The sequence below is a fragment of the Eretmochelys imbricata genome, chromosome 8 (assembly GCF_965152235.1).
Source record: "Eretmochelys imbricata isolate rEreImb1 chromosome 8, rEreImb1.hap1, whole genome shotgun sequence".
NCBI classification, from domain to species: Eukaryota; Metazoa; Chordata; order Testudines; family Cheloniidae; genus Eretmochelys; species Eretmochelys imbricata.
Genome location: NC_135579.1, coordinates 44,300,657 through 44,318,511, shown reverse-complemented (window position 1 = coordinate 44,318,511; position 17,855 = coordinate 44,300,657). Strand labels below are relative to the sequence as shown.

The 17,855-nt window shown below is 45.3% G+C and overlaps 1 protein-coding gene across 1 annotated transcript; it reads right to left on the bottom strand.

Moving 5' to 3' along the window:
* Positions 1-14,694, bottom strand: SEC22B (SEC22 homolog B, vesicle trafficking protein). The gene is made up of 5 exons (XM_077824801.1): positions 14,526-14,694; positions 11,635-11,744; positions 4,091-4,251; positions 3,047-3,193; positions 1-2,026 (listed from the first exon to the last, which is right to left on the bottom strand). Exons 1-5 carry the CDS (start codon positions 14,598-14,600, stop codon positions 1,872-1,874), a joined length of 648 nt encoding a protein of 215 aa, XP_077680927.1. The 5' UTR covers positions 14,601-14,694; the 3' UTR covers positions 1-1,871.
* Between the last annotated feature and the right edge of the window lie 3,161 nt (positions 14,695-17,855).

Below are 17,855 nucleotides of genomic sequence, written 5' to 3'. Positions count from 1 at the left end.
TCAACTTTTGCAAGTGTTTATTTCACTGTGACACTGGGGATGCAGCAGGCAACTGCTCACTGAGCTGCCATTCACTGCAAGAGAGAGTTTTACTCCCTACAGGTCATTACAGAATCTAGACGTGGTGTCTGCTCACCTTTCAGTACCTAAGTTACACACAGACCTACATCACTTGTACATTCATCTGTTAGAGACACAACTTTTAAGAATTTAAAAGTACAGCTGTCTACAAACAAACAAATGGAAACATCATGCAAAAATCAGAAGATGAGACTAACTGACAGATCAGGTTTGCAAGTAGATCGGCAGACAAATTCTAGTTGCCTGCCAACAGGAGGAGGAGAGGGGAGACACTGAGGCTTCTTTTCGCTCTTATGTCCTACCTTACTGCAGGAGACAATCTATGGTTACAGCTTACACTTTCAGAGTTGCAGCAAATTAAGTGTTTTCTGAAGATGCTGAGGAACTTTGAATTTTTCCTTCTGTTATGTCTGTTCTATGAGAGTGTTCACTTGCTAGATAATGACAGAAACAGACACCTTACTGTGGAAAAGGTGGGGGATGCCTGTACAGAGCTTTGATTTAAAAAAACCTAAAGCCTAATAGGCAAGATAAGGTTTCTCGCACTTGGACCAATAAAATAAAATTTAAAAAAATCACATCATGATGGAACTATTTACATTATCTAGTGAGAAACAAGTTAAGAAATTAAATGCTGTAGCCCCACATTATGAATTTCTCTTCAGCTAGTTAGATCTTGCCAACAGAAGTGGAGAGAGGGTGACCACAGGGAGAACAGGACATTAACAAGGAATCTTGGTTTTTAAAACTCAGTACTATTCTTTATCACCAACCTCACAGAAACGTGAAACTGAAACGTTTCTTTAAAGCAACATTCTACTTTTTCTTCACCACCACACATACTGGGCTGTTTTTGTAGGGTAGTTTGCAAGTGCTGGAATGCTAGCGGTAGTGATACACTTGTTTGAGGAATAGAGAATGTTTACAGAGGAGAAAGAAACAATGCAATGATTCTGGAGATAGATAGATGGCAGGAAAACAGAGATGAAATTGTTTGCATTGTGCCTGGGCCAGTGCCTTTTTAATTACACCAGCAGACTCTTCTGAGTCACGTTAAAACAAGCTCTTATACACAACTGCCAGGAAAGTGAGATTTACAAACTAGTAGTTTAATTTTGTAGAAGTCAGTGATAGTAGCCTTTCACTGTCTCTCTTAAGACTAAATATAATGTAATTTTAAGGCATAATTTAATATCCATTTATTCCTAAAGCAATTGAAAATGTAACAAGCAAAGATGTCAGACAATGAAAACCCAACAATAGCTAGTTTGACAAGGGTGAAAGCCATTACAATATGTACAGTGCAGAATCAGCCTTCAAACAAGGGAGTCTTGTTTTAAAAAAGCAAATGCAGACCCAGATTCTAGAAAAGCAAACATTGCAGACACAAGGAATGTTCATTAGAGTCCATTTCCCACTAGAGCTACTCTTTAAAAGGGAGGAAGAAGTGACTGTTGCCAGTATCGCCTGATTAGGATAAACTTCACTGATTAACTGCTCCAGGACACATCAAACAGCACTGTTAATGAGTTTAGCACACTGGGAGGCCACACTCTACAGAGTCCCTAGTGTTTAGTGCCTCATAGGAAAAGCCTCTAGTCCACAAAGACTACTTTATACCTATGATTAAGATTCACTAAGCAGTGTAGTACTCCGGTATCATTTTCAGGACACACCCTTAAAAGTGACAGTCCTGTGTGGATTCTAATGCACATCCCTGTGAACAAAGTGTGCTGCACATGTACACCTGCCATGCTACAGGATCTCCTTCTCCAGTGACTGCCAACATCTCACAGCCACCAGAACCTCACATAGACTATTAACATGATAAAAAACACAGCTACAGCTGCCAGTTTGGCATAGGTGGAACGCATGTTAAGATACTTTGCATCCTGACGGTACTTCTTGGACAAACTGGACAAGTTGTTGGCCTTAGAATCCAAAGCTGTTAAGGAAGAGAAAGTGGAAGCAGATTAGTTGCAGGATAAACAATAACAAGACACTCCCACATTAGTGTTCATAGATAATTGCAGCTGCTCTATTGGAGCTTCATCTGATTTATTGTGCATCCCCCATTCCTCATGTTCTGAAGGATTCCTACATTAAACTTGTCAGTCAAGCCACAACACAACGCAATCTAAATGGTTTACCTCCCCAAACATAGAAGGGACAAGAGTAACTACAGCAGCAGGAGCTTCACCAGCACCTTCAAAACACTAGCACGCATCACTCCTGTCCTTGACACACATCACTAACATTCATCTTCACAGGACAAGAACAGCCCCAAGCCCACAAGGGGCTTTGGCTCCTCCCAAAGTAGGGTTACAAATTGCCAGATGGTTTATGATTAAGGCTGTAATTCTGTCATGGAAGTCACAGATCCCATGACTTTCTGCGACCTCCATGCCTTCTGCAGTTGTGGGTGTGGCTGACTTCAGGGCCGCCCCATGGCCAGCTGCACCTGCTGCTGCTGGAGTGACCCGGGGCCAGCCACTTTGGCAGTCCCTGGGGCCAGTGTGGCTGGCTCTGGGGAGCTCCCAAGCAGCTGGAGCAGTGGCCCCAGGGGTGCCCGGAGGACATCTGGAGAGTAGTCCCCAGGAGCAGCGGCCGGGGGGCAGCCAAACCCCAGCACTCGAGCAGGGCCCGTCCCCAGCAAGGGCCCCCCAAAGCAGCAGTGTCCCAGAAGTAGAGATTTAGTCAGGAGTATTTTTGGTAAAAGACAGGTCATGGGTGCCTGTGACCTGTCCATGACTTTTACCAAAAATATCCCATAATACATCTTAGCCTTATTTATGGTGTAGATCAGACAAATGAAAATGCACTTTGAGCCAGACATATACACTACAAGGCCATCTTGATTCAGGAGGCCCTCTTTGCTACCCAGTCTCAGAATCCTTCCCTCAGCCATCTCCTGCCTGATAGCCTCAGAGAGAGGAAAGAGTTTCAAAAGCTGAACTCCATGTACCTGAGAGCGCCTCTCCTCGCTGTAAGACTTCTTCAATGTTGGCCACCATGATTCTCTGCACATCCTGTAACTCTGTATTGATGGAGCCTAGGTTCCTTCTTGCCCGGCTGTCGATGTAGAGTTTTTTGGTTTTCTGGATGTAAGTGTCTGGAACAAAAGGTAGTTGTCAACATGAAAAACTTTTCTCCCAGCACTTCCTGCCTGCCATGCCAAGAACACCTGTCGAGCCAGCTTCTACCTCCTTCCCTCCACAACTGCAACCACCTCCACACCCCTTACCCCGCTCTGAGTAGATTCCAACCACCCAACCTCAGGGCAGCATACCCCAAAGACAATTTAACAACCCCTTCCTCCCCTGACAGGCACAAGGAGCACTGATGACTTGTTTTAGAGCATGTTGCATCCTGCATGTCTACACCAGGGACAAAGCACTTGACAGGATGGGTGCCCTTTGGACTTAGAAAAACAGGCCACCCAGAAGAGGACATGTACATCTAAAGCCAATTAGCTCAGAGGTTTCCTCAATGCTTAATGAATGGTGGCTCCACCATGCTTCACACCCACTTCCCACACCTCTTCAATGCTGCCAGAAAAGTACAGCTGAGGGCTGTTTTGGAAGTCCCTGCATTATCCATGTGACCTCAAGTGAGAGGAAGTTTGTGTTAAAGGGTGGAAAGCAAGCCAGCAATCAGGGGACAATCACTGCCTAGAGTAACAATATGGCTGCCTACGGAGCATGAGCATCCAGTGCTGTCTACCTTTTTCTGGGCTACCCCAGTGGCAGAACATTGCAGAGAGAGTGAGCAAGGTGCACACGAGTGCTAACAAGAAAAAAAACAAGACTTAAAAGCAGAAAGTTGGATTATAGGAAATTTGTCATTTCCCCTACCATTTCTCCATTCACGTACCTGGCATTTCTGGCCTCATAGAGAACACCAGATTTCTCCACTGTCAGTGGTAAGTTCCACGGCCTGAGCTAGGAGAGACTAATGTGGCCAAACAAACAGGATGTTTATTAATTATTCTCAAGGGGAAGGACCTCACCGAACTCAATGAAGGAATAAGGCCTGGAGACCGTCGGCACCTTCTTTCCATGCTGTTCATCGAACTCGGAATGCAAATCCTCCAGATATGCAAAGGCCAGCTTCTTGGGGAAGGTGGCCTCACACAACACCAGGTAACACACCCCTTTCTCAATAACATAGCTAGAAGAGAACAAACGGGACAAATTTTAACCCTGCCCCTGTAAGACACCACTTTTCCCTTTCCCATCTTTCTTCCTCTATGGTGGAGTGCCCCAGCCTTTGGGTTTATTATTATACTACACACAAAAGCATACCAGGTATCGCACAGCACAGGTGGTTTCATACGTGTGTCTCCAATATTCAGATACCTTGTCACTGCACTAAGCCTTTCCTTTCCTCTGCAAGTACCATAATCTCCACCTACTCATACTCCTAGGAGACCTTTATATGAGACATCATATTGGATGACTGGCTGGAACGCAGAATCCTAGGGCCTGACCCTGCAAGGTGATGAGAGCAGGCAATGCCTGGCAGGTTGGAGCCCTTAATGAGGAGTGGGGAATGACTCTTTTCAGCAAGCTCATCTTACCAGGACATAGTAAAGCATTTTTATTTGGACTTCGTAGCCATGAAGGCAGCTGAGTTGGCACAAACCAGCATACTACAGTCTAGTCCTAGCATTCCCTGCTAAAATGAACTATTTGTTTGGGGTGGATATTGTAGTCTAAGTTTCAGGTTCTCAGGGCATTGCTCAGGACAGAGTTACTCTACTGCAAATACCATGACTGAATTTCCACAGATTTACACGTTAGGCTTCATTTTAAATCTTTCTGAATGCCTTAGTTTCTCTTTTCTTTTCCCTAATTACAGCGTTATTGAGGCCTCAGATCCTGGTTTCAATCCCTGCCAAAGGCTTTTAACTTCATTTTAACAAAGTTTTGCCTGGGAATTTCCTTAGTGTTTCTGGTTGTTGTTTTAAAAAGTCCTGACATTGGACTGAGCAGAATAAGGGACATTCCCCTCTTCCTGCTGACATTCTGTCATCTGAAGGAGGCAGGCCCCACACTCCCATGCCCTTTCTGGCAACAAAATGGCAGATTAAATTCAACATTGACAAGTGCAAAGTAATGCACATTGGAAAAAATAATCCCAAATGGTGGGTTCTAAATTAGCTATTATCACTCAAGGAGGATCTTGGCATCACCCTGGACTTCTGCTCAATGTGCAGCCATGGTAAAAAAGCCTTACAGTATGTTAAGAACTATTAGGAAAGGGAAAGAAAATAAATCAGATAATATCATAATCCCACTATATAAATCCACAGTAAATCCACACCTTGAATACTGTGTCCAGTTCTGGTCACCCTATCTCAAAGAGGATGTAGTGGAACTGGAAAAGGTACAGAGAAGGGCAACAAAGATGATCAAGGGTAAGGAATGGCTTCCGTATGAAGACAGACTAAAAAGATTAGAAAAGAGACGACTAAGGGGGGGATATGATAGAGGTCTATAAAATGAACAGCATGGAGAAAGTGAGCACAGAAGTGTTATTTAGCCTTTCCCATAATATAAAAACCAAGGCTCAGGTGATGAAATTAACAGGGAGCAGGTTTAATATAAACAAGAGAAAGTACTTTTTCACATAATGCACAACTGACCTCGGAACTCATTGACACAGGGTATTGTGATGGCCAAAAGTTCAAAAAAAGAACTGGATAATTTAATCAAGGATAGGTTCATCAATGGCTATTAGCCAAAACAGTCAGGAAGGCAACCACATACACAGGGCGACCCTAAACTCTCACTACAAAAAGCCAGGAGTGAAAGATGGAGTGGATCACTCCATAATTGCCCTGTTCTGTATAATCCCCCTCAAGCTTTAGTACAGGCCACTGTCGGAGCCAAGATACTGACCAAGTTGCACCATAGTCTGACCCAGTAGGGCAGCTCCGTAATGTATGGGAGAGAGGATAGGATGTACAGTGAACAGGAGCATGCATCTTCTCCTGAAGGTCAGCAGGAAAGGGGGGAATAGGGAGAGAGAAGACTATTGTGGCATCTCCTACAGAGATTCAGAAGTGCACAGGAATGGGTCGCCAACTGGACCAATCCCCTGGCAATCAGACAGATAGGTGGTCAGCCCCGCACAGCCTGAGGAGACTAGTTGGGGCACCCCAAACTCCACCCTGGGTGAGTCTTAGGCATAGGACTCCATTTCGCATACACAAAGCCTCACAGAGGCAAGCTGAGAAACAGAAATGCTGCTTGTCCATGGGCTGCTGGGACTTCAGGTTTTGTTATCTGACAAGAAAGGGCGATTGTGCCAATAATTTTCATGCTCATTCACATGTGGGTTAAGATGAAATATAGTAGCTGGTGTGACTGCTTACTGGCACTTTGCTGCATTCCACTTGTTTTGTTTTTGACTCATGAGCCAGGGTTTAAACCCCCCGCACCACCGCACACACCCCTTTTTTAGTGTCCAACTATCATTTGTTCTTGTAAGTTTCGTTTTATCCTTACTTTAGTGTCAGTTTGAGTTCCCATGCTAGTAAGGAGAATATGTATTTTATTTCTAATTCAAGTACAAATCTGATTGGATAAAGTCCACTGGATTTTTAGATTTAGATCTGAACATACAGACTAGCACTTATCTACCCCTCCACTAAACAGTGCTGCTTGCTGATGTTTATGTCTATTACCATGTTTGTTCCCCTTCCAGCCAGTAGTACAGCATACCTGAGAGGCCTGAAAAGCACCTACACTGGATGCGGATATGATTAAATAGCCCAAGTCATGGCATGCAACAGAGCACACGTGTGTGTTTGGGGGCTTGTTTTAATTTAAATAACTGTGGAAAACTCGTATTGTAGCACCACAGTGATACAAGACAATGAGGACATATTCCCATCAATAACAATATAACCTCTAAGGCAGGTTGCCTAGGGCAGGGAAGGGCAAACTTTTTGGCCTGAGGGCCACATCGGGGTTCCAAAACTGTATGGAGGTCCGGGTAGGGAAGGCTGTGCCCCCCCCCAAACCCTAACCCTATCTGCCCCCCTCCCACTTCCCGCCCCTCTCAGAACTCCCGACCCATCCAACCCCTGCTACTCCTTGTCACCTGACCACCCCCTCCCGGGACCCCCTGCCCCTAACTGCCCCCCCCCGGACTCCACCCCCTATCCAGCCCCCCCAGTCCCTGACTGCCCCAATCTCTATCCACACCCTCACCCCCTGACAGGACCCCGGGGACTCCACCCCCTATCCAACCCCATATCTAAAGCCCCTTTCAGAATGTGGCCCTGCAAACATGGGCAGAGGACTCAGGAGGAGCAGGGGCAGCAGCACAGCCAGAGAGAAGCAGTGGTTTTACCCTTCAAAACACCGCTTCTCTCTGGCCGACTGCGCGGCTCTCCGGTGCTCCTCCTGAGTCCTCCGCCCGCGTTCACCATGCTCCTACCACCCACAACGCCCCCCTGAGGCTGCAGGTGAGCCTCCCTCCCATGCCCCCGCAGAGCAGCCCCCTCCCGCGCTGGCGACACGGCAAACTGAGGTTGCGGGGGAGGAGGGACAGCAGGGGAGGGGCTGGAGGCTAGCCTCCCCGGCCGGGAGCTCAAGGGTCGGGCAGTATGGTCCCGCGGGCCGTAATATGCCCACCTCTGGCTGAGGGGTTCAAAACTTTCATCAGGCATAAGCACTATTGTGGATTTATTGGCATTAAATGTAACTTGTAAGTCACCCTTCCTTTTCTCTTTACTTAACACCTATATGTAGTGATTTAGCAGACTTAATTTTTACATTGCCATAATGGGCCAATTCTTTTTTCAATCACTAGGCCACTGTGTGGAATCAAAGCTTTGAAACCATACAATAGCCTGGTAAATCTGGTATCCATATGTTCAACAGCAGCTTCAAGCATAAAGATCTGATTTTTCCTCAGCTTAGCCTCTAGAGACCCAGAAATGTTTAAATCCTTCAAATTTGCCACATTCAAGAATTAGTTTTTAGACACAGCGGCCAGGATTATCTGTTTTTGTTCCAGTCCCAACATGGCACTTACTAGCTTTAGTAAAAAGCCTCAAACAATGGGCATTGCCTTGAACACTAAGAGTGTAGTCACCACTGTCCACCATGGAATAAAATATACTCACAGATTAGCTTCTTGATTTCCCTAAGAAAGCCCCTAACTTGTTCTACATCAGTCCATGACCCAGTTTCTACATTATGTTCCAAAACAGTGCTAGCTAAGCGATCGTTTCTGATCCTTATCTTCAGTGTTCTGGCCTGACTTTGAACCCAACACATATACCGGATCCCTCCCGGCATAGCTCACAGTTACCTCAAACCATTATCAAGAGTTTGAGCAATCCATAATCTTTCAGGATTTGAAGAGTAAAATGAGAAAACATATTTCAAAACAAAACCTTTTAAGATAGGGATAATCTCCTATGAGAGATATAACAGCAAGCTAAAGGTAAGTACAAGAAGAGTACAATATCTTCTCTAACACGGTCTCCTGCCATATGCACAGCCGCACCATCACACTTTAGGCCAGCCGGATTTGATCTGAGCTCTCCTGCCTTGATCTCTATGTTTCCCAGAGCTGTTTTTACTCCCTTTGTGATATTAACTGTTTCAGATTCCAAGTTTTCTATACGGCAGAGAAAGCACACAGATTTCCAATGCCGCATAGCATTGACAGCCCAGATTAACCGTAATATCAATTTTCTCACATAACTGCTTGATTTCTCAACTTTAACACCGCATTAACACTTTTTTGTCATAAAATTTAACACAGTATAAAATCATGTAATTATGCCTTTTTGCAATGTACGTATGTAAGGGGACAGATACACAGTTGGCCACCTTTAACTTTTTGCATTCTTGATTTCTGAATGTTTATCTGTGCAATCTTAATTAATATACTTTTGGAATTTAATTTCTTATATTTATTTTAAGAAAGAGAAAAAAAACCACTTCTTTAGGCGGCACCAGCTAGCAAAGGCCAATGGTTGCCTTTTAATGGAACTAGTAATCTGTGCACTTAAAGACTTATGACACTAAAATCAGCCAAAGGTCAGCTAGTAACTAATTTCACAAAAGACTGCATAGGCACTTATCACCTGCATAAGTATCAGTGTGTGTACTCACATGCCACGATAACTGAGTTGGTTGTGAGGCTTTTGGACTTTAATCTCCAACATTAAAATGACCGAAGAAAATTCTTCAAACCTGGTTTTGGGTCTCAGCGAGAGCCAAATTTTCTTCAAACTTTGTCAGTTTCAAGGTTATTCATATTAACACCTCAGCACATTTGGAGAAGTGCACGTTTCATTAGTCATGCACATATCTTTGCTCCACAACGACAGCTGTCATTGCATTTTTTACTCTGCACTATGTTATTTTAAAGGAGTTAGAACTTCAGTTAATGAAGAACATTTTTCCCTTGACCAAGCTAATGCACTAGCCACTAAATAGGCTTATTTTAGGCCAAATCTCAAACACCATTTTTTTTCCCATGCAGCATTATCAAAAGTTTCATTAGAATTTTTGTTTAAAACAAAAACTGATTTTCTTTTTCATTTGTAACTTTATGTCTCATCCTAAAAATGGCACCAGCAGCAATCTGCATCCCTTAACAGTTGGCTGAAGAACAGCTTCAATGCTGACAGGGCAAAGTGCACCTTCCCTGCCTACTCACCCACAACACTTCCAACACCCCTCAACTGCTTCTCTGAGATCTCCCATAGAAATACTGAGCTTGGCTGAATTTTCTTAGCTTAACAGCTCTGATGAGATCAAAGCCACTGCAAGGTGGTTGTAATTCATAAATAATTGTGACCAAAAAATGGATAGCCTTTTTTGATAGTTATAAGTCTGCTAAGCAAAGAAAGTCATAGACACTACATAGCAAGAGCTTTACTATGATTTAGATATAATCTTCCCCAGGCATCTCAGTGGAAGTCAGAATGATGTTTGGATAATACTGTGGTATGGAAACAAATGACTGACAGATTGATTGCAAACTGGGAAGAGGTATCAAGTAGCATCTTTAGAAACAGAAATTATCAACACAGGAATTGCCTGACTGGATCAAACCAGTGGGCTACCTAGTCCAGCATCCTATTGCCAACAATGGCCAGCACCAGACTGCTTTAGAGAAAAGTGGAAAAAATGTGAAAAAACCTGCAGTAAGTGATTATGTGTTAACCCATCTTGAGGAAAGCTGCCTCCCAAGCCCCAAACATTAGAGACTGGCTTTGTGCCACGAGGGTGCTTCCAAACAAGGGTTTTTAACTTGAGATCTTTTTACCCGTACTTTTTTTTAAATCTTGCTACCATCTTGTCCTCAATGAGACCCTGTGGCAATTAATTGCATTGAAAACCATTTCCTTTATCAGTTTGGACTTTGCCACCTTTTCGTTTACTTGGATGTTCCCTTGTTTTTGTGTTATGAGAGAAGGTGATTAGAGGTGCCTCTACCTACTCTATAATTTTCATCATTTTGTATACTTTTATGTCCCCTCTTATTAATCTCCTCTCTAAAGAGAGCAAGTCAAATGTTTTCAATCTTTAGTATAGAACCTAGGAGATGCAGGAGTTAAAATTATTCCCACCAACCTGCATAGCTTTGAATGTGTCAACATTTCACTTCAACTGCCACTATGCTGCCTAGATTGGTTAGGTCCCTCTGAAGTACATCAGTCTTCTCAGGTCTTGCCTAACCTACATGATGTTGTGTTGCCTGCAGATTTTCCCAGCTCGCTGCTTACCCTGAGCAAGTCTGCTAGAACTGTGTTGTACATTAGTAAGATTTGAAGATGACCCTAACTTAGAAAGGTTTACAATGAAAGCAAAGGGCAAACATTATGGAAGGTTTTAGAGAGAGACAGCGAACTCAAACGGATGAGCTAAATGCAGCTACGACACTTCGGGATACTAATACTAGACAAAAGTGTATAAAACATGGACAATGCTTGCTGGAGAGCAGAAATGCTGAGGAGATTCAGGGAAATAATGGACAACAAGTTAGATGAGTTTGCAGTGCAAGGATGATACATGAAAGGATATGCCACAGTGGAATGGAGAGAGAAGAGAACCTTGTGTAGGAAGAATCAACTTTGGTAATGCTAACCTAAGTATAGATGGAACACCTCACTATTAAAAAAATATATTGATAAACCTCAGCGAATCCAAAGGACAACAGATGCTAGAATGATTAGTGGGCACAACCTGTAGACAAAACTTAAAGGGAGCCAAATATATGCAGTCTACAGAAAAGAGAGTGGGGGAAAACAAGAACTGGATAGGAATGCACGAAGTCTAACAATGCTAGAAAAGAAAAGAAATTTTAAAATGATTGAAAGCATATAAAAGGAAACACTCTCTCTGAGCACAGGTTTCCCGTGGGCTGGTGGGATAGTTTACTGACTCTTACTCTTCTCCAATGGCCCAATTTCTAATATACCTCCAACATCTCCTGGAAGTACTTTTCAGTTTTCTATAAATGTAGGTTGGGTTGCCTACATCGTCCACCTTAATCTCGACAGCGTGTTATACTTACTGGAAAGCCATGGATCCTGCTTCTAGGGTGCATCTGGTAGGCGACTGTTCATTCAACTTCCGGAAAAGCTGTTTAGCTTGGCTCTGGTATTGCTGGAGGTCCCGACCTGACTGAGAAGGGAAAAAAGGTCTATTAGACATGGTTCTACCATATGGCAGAATGAACTGCAAACAATATAACAACCTCTTACAGGGAGGCCCTTTTCCCACAAGGAAACTAACATGATATCCATAGCTAACCTCAAACAGTTTTACCAGAATTGGATCTGAAGTCAATGGACACAGCCAAACTAAGTGGTAGGTGCTGGTAAATCTCAGGAATCTACCTCTGATGAATATCTCAGTCACCATTTAGGAGGTCCCCTAGGGAGTTTTGTTTTGTTTTTTGTAGCATCTCTTGGTCTTGGTCCAGAGAAGGTGCTTCACTCTCTCCGCCCTGAGGGAGAGGGGAAGAGTTCGTGATTCACAGGGTATGTCTATACTGCAGTATCAGCCCCAGGTTTGAACTCAGGCTTAAGCCTACCCCACCCCCATCTATCTACACACAAATTTTGCTAACTCAGAACTTGGACCCTGGGTCCCAGTACCCCACAGGGGTGAGGGTGCAAGTCTGAGTCAAACTGGAACATAGGGTTCAAGCCCTGTTACTTTGTAATGTAGACACAGCCCTGCTGGACTCATGCTCTGCCAAAAATGTCTTACAATTCCACAGGCCAGCTTTCTTTGTCCTCTGGACAGTCAAGTTTTCCCACGTGGCACCATGAACAAAGGAACAGAGTGGACACATTTTGGGAGGGTGCTAAGAAGTCCGGGATAAGGGTGGTTGGACTCAGACCGGCATAATTTAGTGGATGCTGGAGCCCCAAGATGGGACCCAAGGTTCAACAATTCCTAGAGTTACAGGAATGAATATAAATGGTCAAGCCACAATTAACAAATCCTGGGTCTGTTAACTTGAGTTCTACTAACCTGGGCTTACATTGCACTGAAGACATACTGACAGGATCTCTCTCTCCAGAAGTAATACTTGCACACTTTTGAGGGAGCAAGCTAAGTGAGAATCTCACTGACGGGTGGGTCTTGGTTTCTTACACAGTTTTGATCTACTTTGGGATTTGAGTGCTAAAAGGATCTCTAGGAACTTCATTGATACTGGGGGGACTCATGGTCTCTCTCTCTCTCCCTCTCGGAGTCTAGATGCCGGGGGAAGGCAGGGTGCCTAGATCTTGGTGCCAAATCTAGCCGCCGCCTTTCTCAAGGGCTACAAGGCTTGGTCTACACTTAAAAGTTAGTCTACATACCTATATCAGGCAGGGGTGTGAAAAGACCACCGCCTCCCGACATTGCTATGCTGAACTAACCCCCAGGGCAGATGCAGCTATGTTGATGGAAGAATGCTTCTGTTACGTAAATCGTTTGGGGAGGTGGCACCCCTACCCAACAAAAAAGACGCTTTAATTGATGTGGGCTGTGTCTGCTGTAGCCTATAAAATAGGTTAAATAAAAGTTAGATTTAGGTTTAAGTTAGTCTAAGTGTAGACAAGTATGGAAAATTAAACCTGGTAGTGTAAAAAAAGCTAAAAATAAATTGGAAAAAAAAGTAAAATAAAAAACTGAAGGTAGCAAAGACATGACCCAAAGTTATGTTGTGGCTATGTTTTGGTTATAAATTGTTTTAGCAGGATTTTTAATAAACCATTTTAAAATTTAAAAAACACTTATTAAAATTATCACATTAATATAGGAGTGGCCAACCTGTGGCTCCAGAGCCACATGCGGCTCTTCAGAAGTTAATATGTATAGGCACCGACTCCAAGGCTAGAGCTAGAGGCTCCAACTTTCCAAGGTGCTGGGGGGTGCTCCCTGCTCAACCCCTGGCTCTGCCACAGGCCCTGCCCCCACTCCATCCCTTCCCACCCCCTCCCTGAGCCTGCCATGCCCTTGCTCCCCCCGCCCCAGAAAATACTAGATGCATCCAATGAAGTGAGCTTTAGCCCACGAAAGCTTATGCCCTAATAAATTTGTTAGTCTCTAAGGTGCCACAAGTACTCCTTGTTCTTTTTGCTGATACTGACTAACAGGGCTACCATTCTGAAACTGATGCAAGTGTTAATTTAAATAATGCATAATGTAAAAAGCCAATAAAAAGGTGGCAAAAATGTAAATCAGGTTACAGGTAGGTTTAATGTTAATGAGTATTATAATTGGTTATAACAGAAGTAGCCTTGCTGAATTGGAAAAGAGCTCCAACTAACATTAAAAAGGTACCGTTAGGTTCCAGAATTATAAGGCTGTACTTTGCTCTGTTGTCAGTGGACTAATCACCCACTAATACAGTATTTAATCTATTGCTATTTCAAGTCTCTCTCTTGGTGCCAGGGAGTGGGCGAGTCTAGTCTCCAACGGGGTCACAGTGCAAGAAGAACAGTGCCAAATGTCATCAACCTTGCATGAAACTCACATTTCCCAGCACAGTCAAACACTACCACAGCCTTCTGAGGGCACACGTCCAACCCACCTAGGGTCTATTTTGTAAGCTTCCACACAGCCTCTGTGTCCCCACTGGGATGGATCTCAGTCTGAGGTGGCCTCTGGGCCAGGAAGGGGGAGCGTGCATCTGGGGGAGGGCTCTGGCTTGGGAAGGGGGGCCCTCTGAACAGGGACAGGAGGGATCAGGGGAGGATCTCGGGGCCAGGATGGGGTGCTTGGGGGGATCTCTGGGCCGAGAGAGGGGAGAGCAGGAGGAATCTAGGGTGCTCTGGGCCAGGAGAGAGGGGATTGGTGGGGGAGTGTCTCAGGAGCGAGGGGACTCTGGGTAGGGAGAGGGAGAATCTAGTGGGTCTCGGGGGAAATCTAGGATGTTCTGGGCCGGGGGGTGTCTCGGTCTCTCACCTGCTCATCCTCCTGCATGGAGGCGGCCAGGGGGAGCCCATCCGCCACCCGCGCGATCATAGTCAGCAGCACCATGTTTGCGCCGCTACAACGCGGGAGCCGCCGCCGCTACCCGGCCCCACACCCGCCCCACCTGCTGCCACCCTCTGACTGGCCTCTACTACTGAGGTGGCCGGAAACACCCAGCGCAGCATCCGGGCCACGCCACTGGAACTGCCGGGTTACTTCCGGTCCGCTGCCGAACTCCATCCGACTTCCATCCACTTCCGGTGGGAGCGGCCTGAGGAAGGGGGTGACCCGTGGGCCGAGAAGGGAGCGACTCGAGGGGATCAAAGCCGGGAGATCCGGGCGGGGCGGATGTTGGGCCGCGCTCCACTCAGGAGCGGAGTAGGGCGAGGCGATAAATGAGGCTAGGGCCGGGGAGGTCGGGCTTCCCAAGGCAGCTCGGCCCCGAGCGGCCCCCACTGCCCACCCCGCACCGGTCCCTGCTCCCGCTCCCCCGGGAGGTCTTCACCCGAAGGATACGTGGGCTAGGCCCCCCCGCCCCGAGCAGGCCCGACTCCCGCGTGGGAGGCCGGGTCAGCGGTGGACAACCCTGACCCCGTTGCCCATCCCACTGAAGAAGGAGCTGAGGCTTCCCGCTGCTGCCCTGCGCTTTACTGCCTGTTTTTGCAGAGCCATCCCATGTGGGGCTGACGAGTTTGTTGTCATGGCCTCTCAAAGCCTGGTCTAGAAATGCTGTAAGTTCGGCACAAAACACGATGTCTGGTGATTCCGTGGGCAGCCAAGGGTTCCCTTGCATTTTGTTCACATCTCACTGTAGTTACTGCATTGTATGTATGATGTATGTGCTGTGAATACCCAGGTAAATAACATCCTCTTTTTACACCGAATTTGTGTGGTCACTCGTTCTCAGGTGTCTAACTCGGCAAACCTTACCGTTAACTCCCCCTTCACTTTGGTTTCCAGAGTGAATGGCTATAGACTAGAGTAATTCTTGACTTATCTAGTACTTAGTTATAGCTGATGTGCTAGGTTAAAAGCTGGGGCACAGTAGTTCTTGGAGTTAGTTGCCTCCCTTAGATGGCATTTTAATATCTCGGAAGATAATGACAAATTAATAATTAATAGACTTTTAAGGGCAAATGGGACCAAAATGATCATAAGAATGGCCCTAGAGGGTCAGATTAAAGGCATGTCTACACTATGAAATTAGATCCATTTTATAGAAGTCGATCTTTAGTAACCAATTTTATACTGTCGATCATGTGTGTCCCCACTAAGCACATTAGGTCGGTGGAGTGTGTCCTCAATACTGTGGCTAGCATTGACTCACGGAGTGGTGCACTGTGGGTAGCTATCCTACAGTACCCACTGCCCATTAGAATTCTGCGTTAAGCTCCCAATGCCTGATGGGGCAAAAACATTGTTACAGGTGATTTTGGGCATGTGTCTTCAGTCTCTCCTCCCTCCCTCCTTTAAAGCAATGGCAAATCGTTTCATGCCTTTTTTCCTGGGTTATCCATGCAGACACCATAGCATGGCAAGCATGGAGCCCGCTCAGCTGCAGTGCTTTTGTGAGCATTGTAAATGCCTCACGCATTATCCTGCGGTATGTGCAGAGCCTAGCTAGGAACCACCCGCATGAGGAAGATTGTGAGGCGAACATGGACACAGACATTCCTGAAAACACGGGCTGTGGCAATTGGGATATCATGGTGTCAATGAGGCACGTTTATACAGTGGAACGCTGATTCTAGGCCCAGCAAACAAGCACAGACTGGTGGGACCGCATAGTGTTGCAGGTTTGGGATGATTTCCCGTGGTTGCGAAACTTTTGCATGCATAAGGCCACTTTCATGAAACCTTGTGAGTTGCTTTCCCCTGCCCTGAAGCACAGGAATACCAAGATGAGACCTGCCCTGACAGTTGAGAAGCAAGTGGCAATAGCCCTGTGGAAGCTTGCAATGCCTAACTGCTACCTGTCAGTCAGGAATCAAATCGGAGTGGGCAAATCTACCGTGGGGGCTGCTGTGATCCAAGTAGCCAAGGCAATCACTAACCTTTTGCTAACAAGGGTAGGTTTCATAGTAGCAGCCATGTTAGTCTGTATCCGCAAAAAGAAAAGGAGTACGTATGGCACCTTAGAGACTAACAAATTTATTTGAGCATAAGCTTTCGTGAGCTACAGTTCACGTCATCGGATGCGTTCAGTGGAAAATACAGTGGGGAGATCTTTTATACACAGAGAACATGAAACAATGGGTGTTACCATACACACTGTAACAAGAGCGATCAGGTAAGTTGAGCTATTACCAGCAGGAGAGGGGGGAAAAAAAAACAAAAAAAAAACACTTTTGTAATGATAATCAAGGTGGGCCATTTCCAGCAGTTGACAAGAATGTGTGAGGAACAGTAAGGGTGGGAAATAAACAGGGAAATAGTTTTACTTTGTGTAATGACACATCTACTCCCAGTCTTTATTCGAGCCTAATTTAATGGTGTCAAGTTTGCAAATTAATTCCAATTCAGCAGTCTCTCAGAGTCTGTTTTTGAAGTTTTATTGTTGAAGAATTGCCACTTTTAGGTCTGTAATCGAGTGACCAGAGAGATTGAAGTGTTCTCCAAGTGGTTTTTGAATGTTATAATTCTTGATCTCCGATTTGTGTCCATTTATTCTTTTACGTAGAGACTGTCCAGTTTGGCCAATGTACATGGCAGAGGGGTATTGCTGGCACATGATGGCATATATCACATTGGTAGATGCGCAGATGAACGAGCCCCTGATGGCATGGCTGATGTGATTAGGCCCTATGATGGTGTCCCCTGAATAGATATGTGGATACAGTTGGCAACAGGCTTTGTGCAAGGATAGGTTCCTGGTTTACTGTTTTTTTGTGTGGTTGCTGGTGAGTATTTGCTTCAGGTTGGGGAACTGTCTGTAAGCAAGGACTGGCCTGTCTCCCAAGATCTGTGAGAGTGATGGGTCATCCTTCAGGATAGGTTCTAGATCCTTGATGATGTGTTGGAGAGGTTTTCATTGCGGGCTGAAGGTGATGGTTAGTAGCGTTCTGTTATTTTCTTTGTTGGGCCTGTCCTGTAGTAGGTAACTTCTGGGTACCCATCTCGCTCTGTCAGTCAGTTTCCTCACTTCCCCAGGTGGGTATTGGAGTTGTAAGAGTGCTTGATAGAGATCTTGTAGGTGTTTTTCTCTGTCTGAGGGGTTGGAGCAAATGCAGTTGTATCGTAGAGCTTGGCTATAGACAGTGGGTCGTGTGGTGTGGTCAGGGTGAAAGCTGGAGGCATGAAGGTAGGAATAGCGGTCAGTAG